Source organism: Mustela nigripes, chromosome 5 (genome assembly GCF_022355385.1).
Source record: "Mustela nigripes isolate SB6536 chromosome 5, MUSNIG.SB6536, whole genome shotgun sequence".
NCBI lineage: Eukaryota > Metazoa > Chordata > Mammalia > Carnivora > Mustelidae > Mustela > Mustela nigripes.
In genome coordinates this window covers 68,081,728-68,099,673 of record NC_081561.1, presented here as the reverse complement: position 1 = coordinate 68,099,673, position 17,946 = coordinate 68,081,728, and the positions used below count along the sequence as shown (strand labels likewise).

Sequence of the window (17,946 nt, the reverse complement as noted above, 5' to 3'; positions counted from 1 at the left end):
GAGAGAGAGAGAGATCACAAGTAGGCAGAGAAGCAAGCAGAGAGGGGAGGGGGAAGCCGACTGAGCCGACTGCTCCCAGCTGAGCAGAGAGCCCAATGCAGGACCCTGAGATCATGACCTGAGCCAAAGGCAGAGACTTAACCCACTGAGCCACCCAGGCACCCCTGAGAAAGACATTTTAAGAGATCATTTACTTGAAACCTTTACTTACAGATTAAGAAACTGAGACACAAAATCCTTTAGAGACTTGTCCTAGAATTTAAAAACTATAGCAGTGATCTGGAGAGAGCCCTTGTCTTCCTGATTCCCAGTCAGATTTACTATGTACATTCAGTACTATTACCTTAATTTAAAAGATTTTTATTTATTTATTTGAGAGAGAGAGCATGAGCCCACTCAGGGGGAGGGGCAGAGGGAGAAGAAAGAAAAAGAGTCTCAAGCAGGCTTTGGGCGGAGCATGGAGCTCCAGTGGGCCTGATCCCACACCCGAGATCCGCAAACTGAGCTGAAACCAAGAGTCAGTCGCCCAACCAACTGCGCCACCCAGGAGCCCCTTGATTCGTTTTGTTTTTTCTTTTTTTTTTAAATAAAGATTTTATTTATTTATCTGACAGAGAGAAAGATCCAAGTAGGCACAGTGGCAGGCAGGGGGAGAGGGAGAAGCAGGATCCCTGCTGAGCAGAGAGCCCAATGCAGGGCTCGATTCCAGGACCCTGAGATCATGACCTGAGCCAAAGGCAGATGCTTAATCAACTAAGCCACACAGGCACCCCTTTATTTGTTTTTTTAATGATAAGATGAACTAGAATGAATTATGTAAAAAGCAGAGAGAATACACAAAGTAACAGAACCAGAATTTAGTAAATTCAAACAAAGCATGGAAAATGTACTACATAAAACTGTGTTTGAGGCACCTGGGTGGCTCAGTGGGTTAAAGCCTCTGCCTTCAGCTCAGGTCATGATCCCAGGGTCCTGGGATCAAGTCCCCCATCGGGCTCTCTGCTGAGCAGGGAGTCTGTTTCCTCCTCTCTCTCTGTCTGCCTCTCTGCCTACTTGTGATCTCTCTCCAACAAAAAAATAAATAAAATTTTTAAAAACAAAAGTGTGTTTGATCCTTCAGCCATGCACAGAAAAGTTAAAACTTTTAATTACTATTAGGTCATTGAAAGGGATGAAGAACTATGTGACGTATGTTTAATATAAAACTAATAAAGATAGCTCTAAAAACAAGTGACAAGTTTTTAGCTGTTTTCAGAGGGGGCATTTCTCCAATGGCCAGTGGGTTTTTTACTTTATATCTCCAATGGCCAGTGGGTTTGTTCCTACTCTGTACTCTCAGTCAGATTTGACTTTAAAGCACTTCAAAGATTAACTGGGAGAGAGAACACTGTAAATATAAATAAAATTACACAGAATCTGCTGTATACACATGTCAACTTGGTGGTGTATGTGTTACAGCAATTCAAAGATAAAAAAAGCAGTCTCCTTTATTTTAAAAGAAAGGGTTTGTAAAATAAGCAAGACTTGAGCTACGCTGACTTGAGAAACTTAAAAAAATGAGAATACTGTTTTTCAGGAGAAAAAAAAACAAAAACCCAAAGCCTGAATTCAAAAGACAGACAAATGTTGCTGGAGCAAAGGATCTGAGAAAAGGAGACAGACCTAATTTTCACTTCATGGTGTCTACCGAACAGGTAACCAACAATTAAATTCCAAAGCAATGTGGTAATGGTGGAAATTTAGAACTTCAGGAAAATTAACCTGACAACACTACAGAGAAAGGGAGGCAGGAGAGTACTGTAATAGCCCACTCATAACCTGATGAAGCAATGGAAGGAGTTCATTATAAAAGAACTGACACAATGAAGAGCGTGACTTCATTAGAGGTGAACACAGAAAATTCCATGACTTTAATCCTAGCAAACAGATAATAGTAACTTTTTTTTTAAAGATTTATTTATTTATGTATTTGACAAAGAGAGATTACAAGTAGGCAGAGAGGTAGGCAGAGAGAGAGAGAGGAGGAAGCAGGCTCCCTGCTGAGCAGAGAGCCTGATGCGGGACTCGATCCCAGGACCCTGAGATCATGACCTGAGCCGAAGGCAGCGGCTTAACCCACTGAGCCACCCAGGCGCCCAGTAACTTTTTTTTTAAAGTGGAGAAATTCTAGCAGAAAAGTGGTTTGAAGGAGAATAAGCTTAGTTTTAGAGAGCTGATGACGAATATTTAGGCAGGGGATACCAAAAAAAGTGATTAAGATACATGAGGAAATGACATTCAAAACAGGTCCTCTAAGTACCATGTGGGTAGATCTAGATCTTGAGAAGACAACAAATAAACGTCTGCTGAAAGAAGACAACAGGTTAGAGACTGGCCGGGGGACTTCAAAAAACCTCTTTAGGGTAAATGACGTTTCAACTGGCCCATGAAGAATTAGGAGAATTCTTCAGGGGTACACACAAGAAGTGAGAAATAAGATTTCCAAAGGTAAGGAAACATACATGGGGGAGAGCAGGGGCTAAGGTTGTGGCTCCTTTATGAAAGCCCACAATCACAAGATCAAAAGCCAAGAAATATAAATGCAAACATTGTGTAGTAGTACCCATACCCAGAGTGAAAGTAAACAAAAAAATATAGTCCCAAGTACAACCAAAATTTTTAAAGGCAGGTGATTAATATCAGAAACTATTTGAAAAACAATGTTTAGTATTATACTACTTCTGCAACAACAGAGATGTGCAGGATATGAACATCTTTGAGTAAATCACATAATTCACATGTATGACACAAAGGCATATACTTCAAAACAACTATATAATACAGATTTAGTAATGTTATAAGATTTCCAATTATTTATGCAAATAAAAGATAATTTAGACCACACTTTGGTCTATATCATAGGTATAAATTATGGAAGACATATGAATGTTAAAAACAATTCAAAATCTCCACAACACTCCTGCCAGGACATATGGAACTTATTAAAATGTTAAATCTATTTCTCACATGAGCTAAGATTATTCATTTCAACAGTAACCTACCACTAGGAACCCTTGCTTTTGTCTATTTACACCACGCTGGTCCCTTCCTTTGATACTCTGAAGATCTATGCTTCAGTTCTCACCAATTCAATTTGCCAATCCAATTCAATTTCCTTAGCTTCCAGAGGAGAGTGGTAACACGCTACAGGAACTCCTGCTCTCTCCAAATCAATGGGTGATATTCTTTATTACCAAAATATCACCATCTCTTCTCAATCTATACCTTTCCTTCTCAATCTTTCTAAAGTGTTACCATTAATGACTACCCTGCTTCCTTCTCAAAATTCTATCCTTACCCCAGCTTGTCTGAATGCCCTTTCTTAGCTCTACTCCCAACCTGTTTCTTGAATGGCACCTTCTCCCTTTTCACCGCATCCGTTCCCTCTTCCCACCTATAACTGGAGATTACTCCTAGAATTCCTATCTCCACTTTCTCTTTCTGTCCATGTGCTTCTTGCTCTCTAAGTCTAGTCACCCACAGGACTTTACAACCCCTCAGGACCAGGACAAGGGTAAGATGAGTGAGGCAAGACTTAAGGGGGCACCAAAAAATTCAGTTATTACGATAAATAATAACTTAATGCAGTATCTTTAACAACTTAATGCAAAAACATCCATGATGAACAAAACATTAAAATTTTAAGTAAAAACAGGATTAGCATTTGGTTAACAATTCCAGTTCTTTCAAATATCTAATTCTATCTAGAAGTCCTGTAAACATCTGAAAATGAACAAACCTAAAACCTGGCAGCTTATCTTTTAAAGCTAGTTCTCAGGGCGCCTGGGTGGCTCAGTGGTGTAAGCCGCTGCCTTCGGCTCAGGTCATGATCTCAGGTCCTGGGATCGAGTCCCGCATCGGGCTCTCTGCTCAGCAGGGAGCCTGCTTCCCTCTCTCTTTCTCTCTGCCTGCCTCTCCATCTACTCGTGATTTCTCTCTGTCAAATAAATAAATAAAATCTTTAAAAAAAAAAAAATAAATAAAGCTAGTTCTCAAATACGTATATCAAGTTTGTTTGTTTCTTTGTTTTAATGGAACAGTACCATAAATGTAAAACTTACATGCACTTAGGACACGGCCTGAAGGGAATAGGCAATGTAAGAATAGAGAATGTATAAGGATGATAGGACAACAGGTGATTTAAAATTGTCACTGTAGTTAAACTATTTATATAATTAAGATTAAAAAAAAAAAAGCCATAGCCCTTTTTGTTGGTCTATTTCTAATAAAGGCATCACTACCTACGCAGTTACCCAGGCATCTTCTCTACTCTCTAGTATTTTCACTATCACCTCCAATGCCCTACTAATATGCTAAACCCATTATCTCTCCTACAGCAATATTTCCTATATCCATTTCCATTTGTTCCTTTTCCCCAATTATTTCAAGCAATTCTCTTCTTTAAAATATTATAATCAATGGGTTTTCCTGCCCCTTCTAACATGTATTACTAGATTGGCAACTAGACTAATTGTTGGATTCATCTTCAACTCTGACATATTCCAATTTTATTATCTCTGAAGGCCCCCCAAATGCTTAATGTATTAAGAACATACTGCTCAGATCAGCATTAAGTTGTGCCTAGGGACGCCTGGGTGGCTCAGTCAGTTAAGCATCTGCCTTCAGCTCAGGTCATGATCCTGATGTCCTGGGATCAAGTCCTGCGTCCGGCTCCTTGCCCACCTGCTGCTCCCACCGCCTGCTGCTCACCCTGGTATTGTGCTTGCCCTCTCGCTCTGACAAATAAATAAAATCTTTAAAAAAAAAAAAAAAAAAAAGATTGCAGCCAATGTTACTACACATGGTAGGGAGAAATAATGTTTATGAAACAAATGACTATTTCTCTGTAGTATGCCACTCCCAGCAAATTAGAATTGCCTTATGCCCCCCCCCAAACATATGATGTAAGTCCAACGTCCATCCTTTGTGACCTTCCCAGCCCCACGCCTACTAAAACTCTACATAAGCCAGCTAAAATATCACTTACCCTCAAGAAGCCCTTTCCAACTCCCCAGCCAGATATGCCCCATTCCTCCTTGGACTCACCCTCACCAAATACACACTTTGTTCAAACTCCGTAATAGAAAATATTCTACTTTTTATTCTAATTATAGCTTAATCCCCCTACTGAATTGCAGTCTTACTTCATCTCTTTTCCCCAAGGCACCTTCCACATAGCAGGAGTTCAATGTTTGTTTAAAAAACTGAATTATCAGTGCACAAAGTGCCACCACCAACAAAACCTAACTGGACAGGTCTCTGAATGGAATTTTTAAGAAGTTTCCAGGAACCTCTCACAATAAAAGCAGGCACTTCCTTAATGCATACAGGCAGAAATTCTGTTAAAAGGGAAGAATACAGAGGCACAGTTACAAAGTATCTTTTATAAGGATGCTCATAAAGTTATTTTAAACACAACCTTTGTCTTGGCTGATTTGGATGGAGAAATTAAATATATAGGTATTGCTTCCGATAAGTGCTAAATACAGACAAAGCACAGTATCAGCAAAATGATTCCTGATACCTCATAGCTTGCCTCCTCCAGAAATCCTGATTATATACCACACCCATCTCACTTTCCTATAAGCAATACTATCAACTTAAAATTTACTTCAGGATTCAATGTGTACCCACACATATTTCACATGATACACAAGAAATGCAACAAGATTAAGACTGCCTTTGACTAAGACAGGCAATTCCTCTGGTAATAGCATAGTATGATATTATGCAAGTATTTATACTTATAGAGTTCTTTTTCTCATATCATAATTTATCTTTTTTGCCTTCATAGGCTCTCAATGGAAGCCAAAATGTTGTGAAATAAGTCAAGCAGAGAAAGTCACTTATCATATGGTTTCACTTATTTGTGGAACATAGGATATAGCATGGAGGACATTGGGAAAAGGAAGGGAAAAATGAAGGGGGGGAATTGGAGGGGGAGAGAAACCATGAGAGACCATGGTCTCTGATAATCAAACTGAGGGTTTTAGAGGAGAAGGGGGTGGGAGGATGGGTTGGTCCCGTGATGGGTATTAAGAGGGTATGTATTGCATGGAGCGCTGGGTGTTACACGCAAACAATGAATCATGGAACACTACATCAAAAACTACTGATGTACTGTATGGTGACTAACAACATAATTTAAAAAAGAAAAGAAAAGAAAGCAAAAATGTAATAAAAGAAACTATCACAAAAGTCATTTTATGTAAAAGGAAGTTGGGACCATAATCACTCAGAAATAACTTACCTAAGGGATTACCTAAGGGAAAAACAACTGCAAATACATTTTTGAGAAAAATCACACCCATCTTTTTACAGATGAGGAAATAGACCTAAAAAGGTTAAGCAATTGTCCTTGTTGGTTAAGAGTCTTTAAAACGATGGCCTGAAATCCAGGTCTCTCGGATTCTACTTACTCAGTTCAGTAACTATTTTTAACACTGATAAACACACAATGTTAAACCCACTTTACTAAAGACCCATTACATTCTGAATTCCTCTCCCCCAAAGTTGAACTCTATTAAAATATATACAATTAGCGTTTTCACAAATAAGTCACATCTTTTGAAAAAAACTAGGACTAGAGCTCCTTTTTAAAAGGTTTTTAAGAAAGCTTGCCAGGGCTAACAGTTATTTAAAGAATTTTGTATTATGTTTTGTTGCTCTACAAGTATATCTCATGTACTCTCAACTTCCTAAGTGTAAACTACCTGTAAATAGACAGAAAAGATATATGGAAGAACTATTTTTAAAAATACACAGATTCACATGTACACACACCCATGAACATTTATAATTTCAATAAGAAATAAAATATTATGCTAAGAAAACTGGACCTCAGAAAGGCTACACTGTTTTTGGTATTTCTTGATAAACATTAGCTGTGCACTTTGGGGGCCAAATGTAAACTTTTTAATCTTAAGAAATATCTATTTTAAATTCTAGTATTCAAATCTACTTACAATGCTCAAAGTATAGGCAACAAGGTAAAGTAATGTCCCCTAACCATCCACCCTGAACTGAATGCCCCCAACCTCACATCATAACACTTCCAGTTTTTACTATTTCTTAGTCTTTGTTCCCATGCATGTGTAATCCTGGTTTATAGGATCATACAATTTTTTTTTCACTTGTGTAACATGTATTCTTCCTCGGTGCTAATCTCGTGATTATTGTAACAATTGCATTATTTAACAAAAAAGTCTTTGCTGATTTTATTCAGCTCTCAAAATACAAAAATCAATACTTTCAAAACTGAGATCGTTACCATTATAGCTACGGCATATTCTCCCAGCATTTAGGTTTTCATCATATTCAAGGGAAAGAAAAATGCCACTATAACTGGTGAACATAGAAATTAAGTGGAAAAAAAAAATTATATGAGGTCAGACAGATGTAGGCAAAAGGGTCATACAAAAGGATCTGTGGGCCTTAGTAATGAGCTGAGAAAACATTCCAGGTACAAAAGGAAACTGCTGGAAGGTTTTATTCAGGTTTCGAATGATGTTAACAAAAAAGATCACCTTGCTGGTGAGTGAAGAATGGATTATATAGGGGCCTGAATATCAATGACGATCTAACAGGTGGCTACAGCAATAATCCAGGTGAAAAATAATAACTCAAAGTGGGTGGCTGTAATGGACAACCAAAAGTAGTGTCCAATTTGAAACATATTCTAGAAGTAAGGCCAAGGAGGCCTGTTGATGAATTACAGGTGGAATATAATGTAAGAGATTCACAGAAGACATCTAAGTTTTTAGTTGAGCAATTAGTTGGAAGGTGCTAGTATCTTTTAAGATAAGAAAAACTGTGAGAGAGACAGGTCTGGGGTAGGGGGTGAATTCAAGAGTACTGTTTTGGAAATGTTATGTATCTGAGATGTCAAATAAAAGTGAAACTGTTAGGCAGTGAGTTGGATATAGGAGCTAGAATTATGGGAGAGATCAAGACTGGAGATACAAATCTGGGTATGAGCATTTAAAGGCTATCTAAAGTGATAAGAATGGAGAAATCATCTGGTATAGGGGTCAACAAACTACTGCTATTGGGAACACAGCCTCCACCACTCACTTATGACTGAGTTTTGGACTCACTTGCAGAACTGAGTAGTTGTAACAGAGACCTCTAACCCACTAAGCCTAAAATATTTACTAGCTGACCCTTCAAGAAAAAGCTGGTTGACCTAGAAGATGGCATGAATGAGAGAAAGACAAGGCATATATACATATAAGCAGCACAAAACTCTAGGACACCCCAACATTCAGAAGTGGAACAAATGAAGAGAAGCCAGAAGGCTCAGAAGGAACAGAGCAAGACAGGAAGAAATCTAAGCATATATGATAGCATCAAAGCCAAGACAGAAATATTTCAAAGAGAGTAGAATTAAGTATGCTCTACATGCTCTTAACTACCTATTAGAGTATATACTGTATTCAGGACCCTTCCTGTAGCTTTCCTGAAATATCTACTATATTAATTAAAATGACATTTTAGAATTATAGAGTTCAATGTTTAGTCTACGCTTTCACTCAAGCATGCATACATTAACTGGGTAATACAACCATGACATACGTACTTTTTTTCAAATTAAGGTAACCAAAAAGGAGGTTTGTTTTTTTTTTTAAGATTTTATTTATTTATTTGACAGACAGAGATCACAAGTAGGCAGATAAGCAGGCAGAGAGAGAAGAGGAAGCAGGCTCTCCACAGGGCAGAGAGCCCGATGTGGGGCTCAATCCCAGATCCCTGGGATCATGACCTGAGCTGAAGGCAGAGGCTTTAACCCACTGAGCCATCCAGGCGCCCCTAAGAAGGAATTTCATTAGACAAGTATTCACTCAGCAAATCTTATCTGTATTCCTTAAACACTGCTTCTTTTTTAAAATTTATATGAAATGAATAATCAATTCCATAAAATGAGACTTTTAAAGCACCTATTTAATGTATCTTCTTTTAAATCTGAAATTAGAAATTTTTATCATGGTTATCCCCTCCCTTCTATAGAAACAGATTTCAAGAAACATCTACAGCAGGTATTTACAAGGCAGGGTCCTGGGATCAAGTCCCACATGGGGCTCCCTGCTTGGCTCCCTCTGCTTGTGCTCTGTCAAATAAATAAATAAAATCTTAAAAAAAAAAAAAAAAAGACAAGGGAAGGGAAGAGAGAAAAGTGGGATAAACACTAAAATAATCTCTCCTAATTATAAAGCATAACCGGCTATGGAATTAATAAGTGTCCGTCCTTCAAAGTGGCCTTTTATCCTTTTAAACTAGACACGTAAGTGACCTAGTGGTTACCCTCATTTAATTTCTCTAACAACCCAATTACCCTATCAGAAGCAATCTTCAGAGAAAAAAACATATACTTATGAAGCAATTATTTAAAATTTTTAAAAACTACCATTAAAATTTTACATGACTAAAGTAGTCATAACAAAATAAATCTTATATGCCATTAAACAATTTTACTTTAAGGGAGAGCCCCAGGATACTTCATTGGAATGAGCACACTGTAGCAAGGGAAGAGACCTGTGACTGGGGCACAGCAAATGTGACAAGTGCTGTGCTTCCCAACCCAGCTCTTCAGCAGGAGAGACGGGCGTGATTAACAAACTGCACAGGATTTCTCGGCCTCTGGGTGCACATCTTAAAAATGAGAAGAATGTCTTCACATACTATGACAAAGACATAATTCAACACAGAGCAGAAGTCCCATAAAATTAAATTTGGTTGATTAAGAAAGTATGTCCCATAATTTATAGGATTAACCTCTGTATTAGTGGTATGAAGAAAATTCTATTTGCCTTCAAATACGTTACAAATTATTTCTATTACCTGTAGATAAGTACCACTTTAATCAAGGCTTTAAGATGACCCAACATAATTAGGAATAATACTAAAAGTGACTATATTATAGTCCTATTCTCTTACCAGTGGAGGTCAGTATAGCGAAACAATTAAGTACAAAACCCGTACAAGAAAATCTAGTTCAAATTCTAGAGCTGCTCCTTACTAGATACGGGTGCTTGGCTTTCTAAGTGTCAGTTTCTTTATGTGTAAAACTGCTAAGGATTTACTGCTAACTTCTTTGCATAGTATCTAGTACATAGTAAGAATTCAACAGAGACTAATTATTCCTATTACGTAAAGGTTTATTTTTTTAAAATTTTATTTATTTATTTATTTGACAGAGATCACAAGTAGGTAGAAAGGCAGGCAGTGAGAGGAGAGGAAGCAGGCTCAATGCAGGGCTCAATCCCAGGGCCCTGAGACTCTGACCTGAGCCAAAGGCAGAGGCTATAACCCACTGAGCCACCCAGGCACCCCAAAGTTTATTTTCATACACGGGCAGTACTGTGGCTAAACAGAAGGGTACTCAAGAGAATGAGGTCATTTCAAAAGTTAACAAAAGCAGAGTAAGGCTTTTCAAAGTCAGCAAAATTGGGGATTGAATAACCAAGACCTTAACTAAAAGTTACAGAGTGGACGTTATAAGGATTGATGGTAACCTTTTGCTGGGTACCTAACTTTGTGGCACAGAGAGGACATTCCAGGATGCTAAGGTACATGTGAAATTCTGTACAGGACAAAAAGTACACAAAGGTGAAGACTGGGAACAGATGCTCCCATACATGAGTTTCCCCATGAAGGAAGACAAGCACCCCAGTTTGTATTGCTCATTATAACATGATATAATCACAATACAACTGGATTTTCACCACTTCTTCCAACTCTGTATTTCAATATGAGGAGAACAAGAAGTACTTAGTAAAACCATACCACCCAACAGCATCTGTGTCACTGTGCCAAATACAACTCGGACAAACTATGTTCATTTCCCTCCATTATTTTAGGGGTCCTGGGTATTCATGCTGGGAAACAAATTACATGAACAACATCAAACTACACATTGTAGGAGAAGCAAAAATGAAAAGGATAGATAAATCTGTGGAGCTTACAATCTAGTAAGATGATTCAGGCCCACAGACATGACTACTACTTTAGAAAAGAAATACCTTTAGAGATGTACAAAGTTCTGAAGATATCCAAGGATAAAGCAAGATAAAAGAATGGAAGGGTCAAGACAGGCTACGTAAGAGGTCATAGTGAGTAAGGATGGATTTACAAGGATAAATGAGAGCTTCTGACTAGTAGACAGCCAATAGACAGTGAGAGGGAACATCAAGTAACCTAAACATGGATGCAGCAAAAGGTATGTAAGATAGTGAGAAGTAGGTTGGGGAGGCTGGGAGTACACTGGGCAGGCATTTTTAATGCCAGTGTGAGAAATCTGTACCCAAAAACAATTTCAGAAGATACCTAGTCCAGATTTACAACTTTACAACTATGGAAGTTAACACCAGAGAGAGCAACACAAAAGAAATCTGTTCTCCTGTTGCTGAATCTTCACAGAGAAGACAATTCTGGAACACTCCAATTTATGCTAATAGTTTAGGGGCTAATTTATGCTAGTATTTTAGGGGCTAATATTAAGCCCCCACCCAGATTGCCTCCCTCATGGAAAGGAACATGAAGAATGAATAATCTGAAGTAAGGTTAAGTTGCAGAGTATCCCTCAATTTGTGCTAGCCTCAAATTTCAGTGCACAGAGGCAATGTATAGACAGTCTGATAAAAACAAAGATGCTCAGGTCCCACTCCCCTAATTCAGTCTGATCTAACTGTTCAATCTCTATTTTTTAAGATTTTATTTATTTATTTGACAGAAACAGCACAAGTATAGAGGGAAGGGCAGGCAGAGGGAGAGAAAGAAGCAGACTTCCCCACCGAACAGGGAGCCTGATGTGGGGCTCCATTCCAGCATGACCTGAGCTGAAGGCAGCCACTTAACCAAATGAGTCGCCCAGGGGTCCCTGAATCTCTGTTTCTTATAAGCATCCCCAATGACTCATTCTCAGATGGTCCCTTGGCCACATTTTGAAAAATACTGCCCTACAGCAAGGTCTCCGCATGGCAACAATAGAGCTGGGCAGTAAGAACAGGTCCCATCACTGAAGATAACAATACATACCCAGGTAACGTGGAGTTAAGCATACTTCAAGTGAGACCCAGGCAAGCATAGCACCCAAAAGCCCCTAAACTCCAGTTTTTTTGCCACTCCAATTATGGTCATTTCTTTAGTTATAATCATGGAGACAAATCTCTTTACTCAGGTCCTGTTCCTTGAGCTCCCTGCTCAATGGGGAGTCTGCCTTTCCTTCTCCCTCTGCTCCTCCCCCTGCCAATGCTCTCTGGCTCATTCTCTCTCTCATACAAATAAAATCTAAAAACCAAACCTCCTGTTTTTTTTTGTCAATACCTGGTTAGCTTGACTTCTTCCTTTTCATTAACAATCATTTTTCTTTTAGCAAATGTAACACAAGATATTTCTGAACCACATCAACAATTCGTTAACAGGAACTGCTGGAACAAGGAAGTGTGGCAATATTACAATCTTTGTAGGTACAATAACCAAGTTAAGCTGTTAGCTATACATCTGCCTTCCCTTCTGGAATATAAAGGTACTTGCTTGAAAAGAATCAACTGTACGTATGGGATTCACTTATAAGTTAATTCACCACATTGTTTAATGGCTTCAACTAATTTCCATTTCTGCTTCACTTCTTTCCCCAGGCAGTATTTGTGTTGCCCTGGTTTAAGCAACGATGGTGTCCCTTCCTAACAGTCTTGTGATTTCTATTGGTCTGCTGACTACTTTGGGAAGTTCCATAAAATGTCAGTCTCCATTAAACTTTATCCTACAGGTTAAATCATTTGATGATGACAGGCTGAGTCACTCTATTCCTTGCTGACTGCAAGGAAGATGCCAGGTTAAAGATTAATACCCTCTAAGAGTTACGTCTGACCTCACGCTATCTTTCTGACAAAACCCCACAAATGACACCCACCTACCTGAGAAAGATTCTAAGGAAAAAAATCAAACTGTAGCTTCCGTGGCGCATACAAGTAATCTACAGTACTGAACAGAGAATAAAATATTAGTTTCCTTTCCTTCATACCAGCACATCTAAATCATTGTTACGACACCTGTGTCTCTAAAAAAATATTCCACTGCTTTCAAGATCTAACTGAACTCAGGCCTGACATTTAGAGCCTTCATCAACCTTATCTCCAACTCATAATGTCCCACTGAAAGCCCATTTCCTCTGCCTGAACATCTCAAGTTCCTCCATTCGAAATTTCTCTCCCCCAATCTCACAGTGTTTACTAACTCTCAACACTTCTTGTTATTAACTCGGTCACTTAGGTATTTGTCTACTCCCCATAAGCCTGACAGTCCACGGAGTCAAATGCAAAATCACAAGGAATGTGCTCAGCACAGTGCTGAAGGTTTGTCGCTACCCAGTAAGTGTTAAATTCTCGGACTTAACAAAATCCCCCACGGTGAAATGCATTCCCTTCATCAGAACTTAACAAAGGGAACTATTCTCTCAAGGACGGTGTTAACCACTAAGGATCAACCACTAAGTTAACCACTTAGTTAACCACTAAGGATCTGCACACCACCCCAGAACTCTGAAGACTAAGTGGTTAGTTTCATTTTTGCCTATCCAGCCTCAGACTTCTCGCAGGCCCAGTTCAACTGCTACCTGGCCCCAACCCCTCACCTTACGCCTCTTACCCTTCACAGCCTGACACTGACTTAGGAGCGGTTCCTGGAATCTGAAGAAACACTGCGGTGCAACAAAAGGGCAAGTACGTGGAGAAGCACAGATGCTGGCGATCCTCAGGTCTCCTCTTTGGTGAAACAAGGGGATACAGATACCATCTACCTTACCGGGGCATTGTAAAGAACAAGAAATGTTTTTAGACGCGTAGAACACGACTGAATCGAATAGAGGGACTTAGGAGGTGTTAGTAAATCCTCTCTCCCTTCCTCGAAAGCGCTGGCATCCTAATAGGCACTCAAGGACCTCGGGACTTGGCAAGTGGAGGAGCCTGGAACACCGCGGTGAGCGGCACGCCCCGGATACATCTGCCGGATGTGCGGTCCCGGCGGTCGAAGATGCCCGGGTCCCCCTCCCCGCGCCGGACCTCACCTTGGTGGTCGTAGACGCTAATGTAGGAGATGCCCACAGCCATACACCACACCACGAGACTCGCGATGTCCGAGAAGCTGGGCTCCTGCTCCTCTTCAGTGACCACCAAGCCCATATGCACTGGCAGCTTCTCCAGGGAACGGCCGTCCGCGCGCCAGCGGAGCCGGAGGTGGGAGGCGGTCAGGCCCGGCCTCCCGCGCGGGTGCGGGTGGTGACGGCGGTTCCTGCCGGCAGCCGGGGGCTTGCGGAGCGTGAAGCCGAGCGGCGCTAGGACCGCGGCGGAGGCGGCGCGACAGCAGCGCCGCCAGATCCAGTTCCAGGTGCCGAACCGAACGCGGAGCCAGGAGGTGAGCGTGCGGTGCAGACAGAGCAGAGCGTGCAGCACCCGCCACACCAACTCGTACAGCCCCGTCATACTCTCGTGGCGCCCTCACCTCCCTCCCTCCTACACCCGCGGCGCGACGGCTTTTATCCAGCCCTGCGGCCGGCGCGGGCCATCGCTCCACGTTCCCCCGCCCCCCACGCCCGAACCCCTTTCTGCTGCCAACACCTCACCTCGCCCCCGCCGCCATCTTCCTCCTGCCTCGGCAGCCCCGCCCCCGCTAGTACATGGACAGTGCTGATTGGCTGGTGCGAAACTGTGACGCGGCCTCTGGGTCTGAGGATGTGGCCTAACCCCCCGCGGCAAGGAAGGGCGAGCACCTGCGAACTAAGTGGCTCCGGACCAAAGCACACCCCCTAGTGTGTGGAGGGCGAGCTGCAGACGCCGCCAACCCTTGCTGGCAGGATCCCAGAAAGGTACACATCTTAGAGGTTGGATCCGGCGGTTTCAGGGATTCAGCGTGTCTGGGGGAATTAGGAGTCTTATACTGCCTACTTTCATGGCCCGGCCAGAAACGGTTTCTAAGGAGTAGAAGTGACCCAGGGATTAGAAATTACAAACGCCAGAAACAATCTAGGAATAGAAGGAAGCCCGCTGTCATCACTGCTACATTTCTCTGACTTACTCTAGTGTTTGCCACTTCAGACAAGATTAAAGCCATCAATTTCATCTCCCCATGGCCAGCTCCCAGGTCTGCAGGCACATGTGGGCTACAACTTTTGTACTTCCTTGAGTTGCAAACTTAAGCAAAGGGGTTCTGGCCCCATCTCTATCTGATAGTACCCACCACGGCCCCCAACATGCAGATCCTGGTTCCTCTCCTCAAGTGTTTGTTTTTTTCCTCCAAGAGTAACCAGAGGTAGGTTAACAGGTCTCCTGGCTTAAACATGACCAGCCTCCCCGGGTGCTTGGGTGGCTCAGTTGGTTAAACTCTTGATTTCAGCTCAGGTCATGATCTCAGGGTCATGGAATCAAGCTCTGCATGGAGCCCCACGTTGAGCCCCATACTCTCTCTCAAATAAATAAATAAATGTTCATTCTCTACAAGGGAGTAGGGAGGGGGCTCCCACTCTTCTTCTTTGGCATCTTTCAGTGAGGTGGGGATGGAAGTGTCTGGTGGTGGTTCTCAAATTCTGGCTACTTCTCTGTGCTTAGAAGGAGGTAGTTTTCCTGTACCCCAATGTTTTTAACAGCGATGTCCACAATAGCCAAACTATGGAAATAGCCCAGATGTGTACCGACAGACGAATGGATAAGGCAGATGTGGTATATACATACCACGGAATATTATTCAGCCCAGAAAAATGAAATAACGGTAGGAACATTTAACTGTAGGAAACAAACTGAGGTTGGTGGGGGTTGGGGTAACTGGGTGATGGACATTAAGGAGAGTATGTGATGTAATGAGTACTAGGTGTAATATGCAACTGATGAATCCCTGAACTCTATCTCTGAAACTAATAATACACTCTATGTTAATTAATTGAATTTAAATAAAATAAAAATTTTTAAAAAGGAGTTAGGTTTGATGCCTTTTGTTTTCTGCCACAATTCTGGGATAACAGGAAAACATAATATCCTGTTAGGTATTGAATATCCATTCAATCCAAAGTTTATGCACTTCTCTCTTTTCTAAAGAATTTCTTATTTTGTCATTTTCCAAAAATGACAAAAGTAAGAAGTAAATGTGAAAGAAGTAAATGTGAAACTTCTAGGAATGTTAGGGGTTTATATAAATATAATACACATTTTGAACTTCTTAAGCATAATTCCCAACCCCCAAGTCCTACCAGGGACAGAAAAATGCTGGAAGAATTTCACAGCCTCAGAAAGATAGTAAGTCCCCAACATTATGGGGACATACATACTGCGTGATTCCAAGTGTATGACATTCTTGATATGTCATTTATCAACATTCCTTGTATATCAGTCTGGTTCTGATGCCTCCTCTCTCTGTCTTCAAACTGGTTTTGTTTTGTTCTGTTCATTGTTTTTGCCTTTTAGAATGCACTGTAATTTTTATTTGAGGATAGGACATGATATACTGGGGAAAAGCAACTTCTGTGAACGGTCCTTTAGTAATGTGGTGAATGAGTTGCAGAGGACGGGAAGCAGGAAGAGTTCTGTAATCCTATGATCAGGACTCAAACTCTTAGTGAGGCTGTGTCTGTCATCTGTGAACCCACCAATGTTTTCAGTTCCCTAACTCACTCCCTCTTCTGTGGGCCAGGATGGCTAGACAGGGCTGGAGTTGGGTATTTCCCTTCCCCTAGACCAGATACAAATCCCAATAATTTAGACTGTGGTGAAATAGTTTCTCTTCGGAGCACACCTTGTTAAGAAGAACAAAATGCATATTTCAAAAGTTCCTATCTGCCATCTATTGCCAGAAGCACAAGGTGATTTTTGCCTCTACTATTTACTTGAGAACCTTGTCCCTTCCTTGTTGACTTGTTGAAACTTGACTTCCTGAAGGTAAAAGGTACATAAGTGTGGGAGACCTCCCGTCCCTGCCCTTCTCAACCCCACTCTCCAGAGTTTCTAATTCTCAGACTTGTCCATTTTGAGCCTCCAGCACTTTATCAATTACAGTGTGGGTTTTTCTGCCATAACACTGGCTCCTGCTGAGGTGTCTGCTCCAGACTTTTGGCTCCAGTGAACTGCGATTCTCTCGTTCACCCGTCTCTCTAATGTGGGGAGCAGCAGTCTGCCTTGTGACCTCACTCCTCTTACAGATCAAAAAACGTTGATTTTTTAGTTTGTTCAGGTTTTTTATTTGCTGTTACAACAGACTGACAACTTCCAAGCTCCTTACATGATGGGTCATAAACCAAACACCCGCTACCAGATTTTAAAACGTTTTATTAGAACACAACCATACCCCCGCCTTTTTTTTATGACTTGTCTATGGCAGAGTTGAGTAGTTACAACAGAGATTTAAGTCCCATGACGTCTCATATATGTACTCTTAGGTCATTTAAATTAGAAATTAGCCGATTTGGCTTAGATTACAAAATTACTTAAAGAAAAGGAACCTCATTCTGATTGGTCTCTAGAGGCTATAAAATACATGTCTAATCTTCCTTGAATTCCCAGAAAACAAAACAAAACAAACAAAACAAAACAACACTATGTACTAGGTTCTTAAAGGGAAAAAAATCCCTCTCTCACAGAAACTGCTAGGTCCAAAATCCAAAAAAAGTACCCAAAATGTTTAGGTAAATCATACTTGTCTGATAGTACGGGTTTTTAAAAAGTCTGTAAGATTATTCCCTAGACTTGTCTTCTCATAAAGAGGCTGGTTAACATGAACTTGCTGAGTTCTTGCTCTGTGTTATTGATCAGATACATTTACTCCTACGTAATGTTTAAAATTAAGAAAAATGCAAAATTATATGTTCAACAATTTAGCACTATATAAATTCTGATGAACTTTGTATGTCAACACTAACTATGATCTGTA

At 40.7% G+C, this 17,946-nt stretch overlaps 1 protein-coding gene across 1 annotated transcript in view; it reads right to left on the bottom strand.

Moving 5' to 3' along the window:
- NUS1 (NUS1 dehydrodolichyl diphosphate synthase subunit) overlaps positions 1-14,650 on the bottom strand; it is a 29,075-nt gene extending 14,425 nt beyond the window's left edge. The window contains exon 1 of the mRNA XM_059400615.1: positions 14,102-14,650. Coding sequence (XP_059256598.1) covers positions 14,102-14,516 — 415 coding nt within the window. The 5' untranslated portion in view covers positions 14,517-14,650. The remainder of the gene's footprint in view (positions 1-14,101) is intronic.
- Between the last annotated feature and the right edge of the window lie 3,296 nt (positions 14,651-17,946).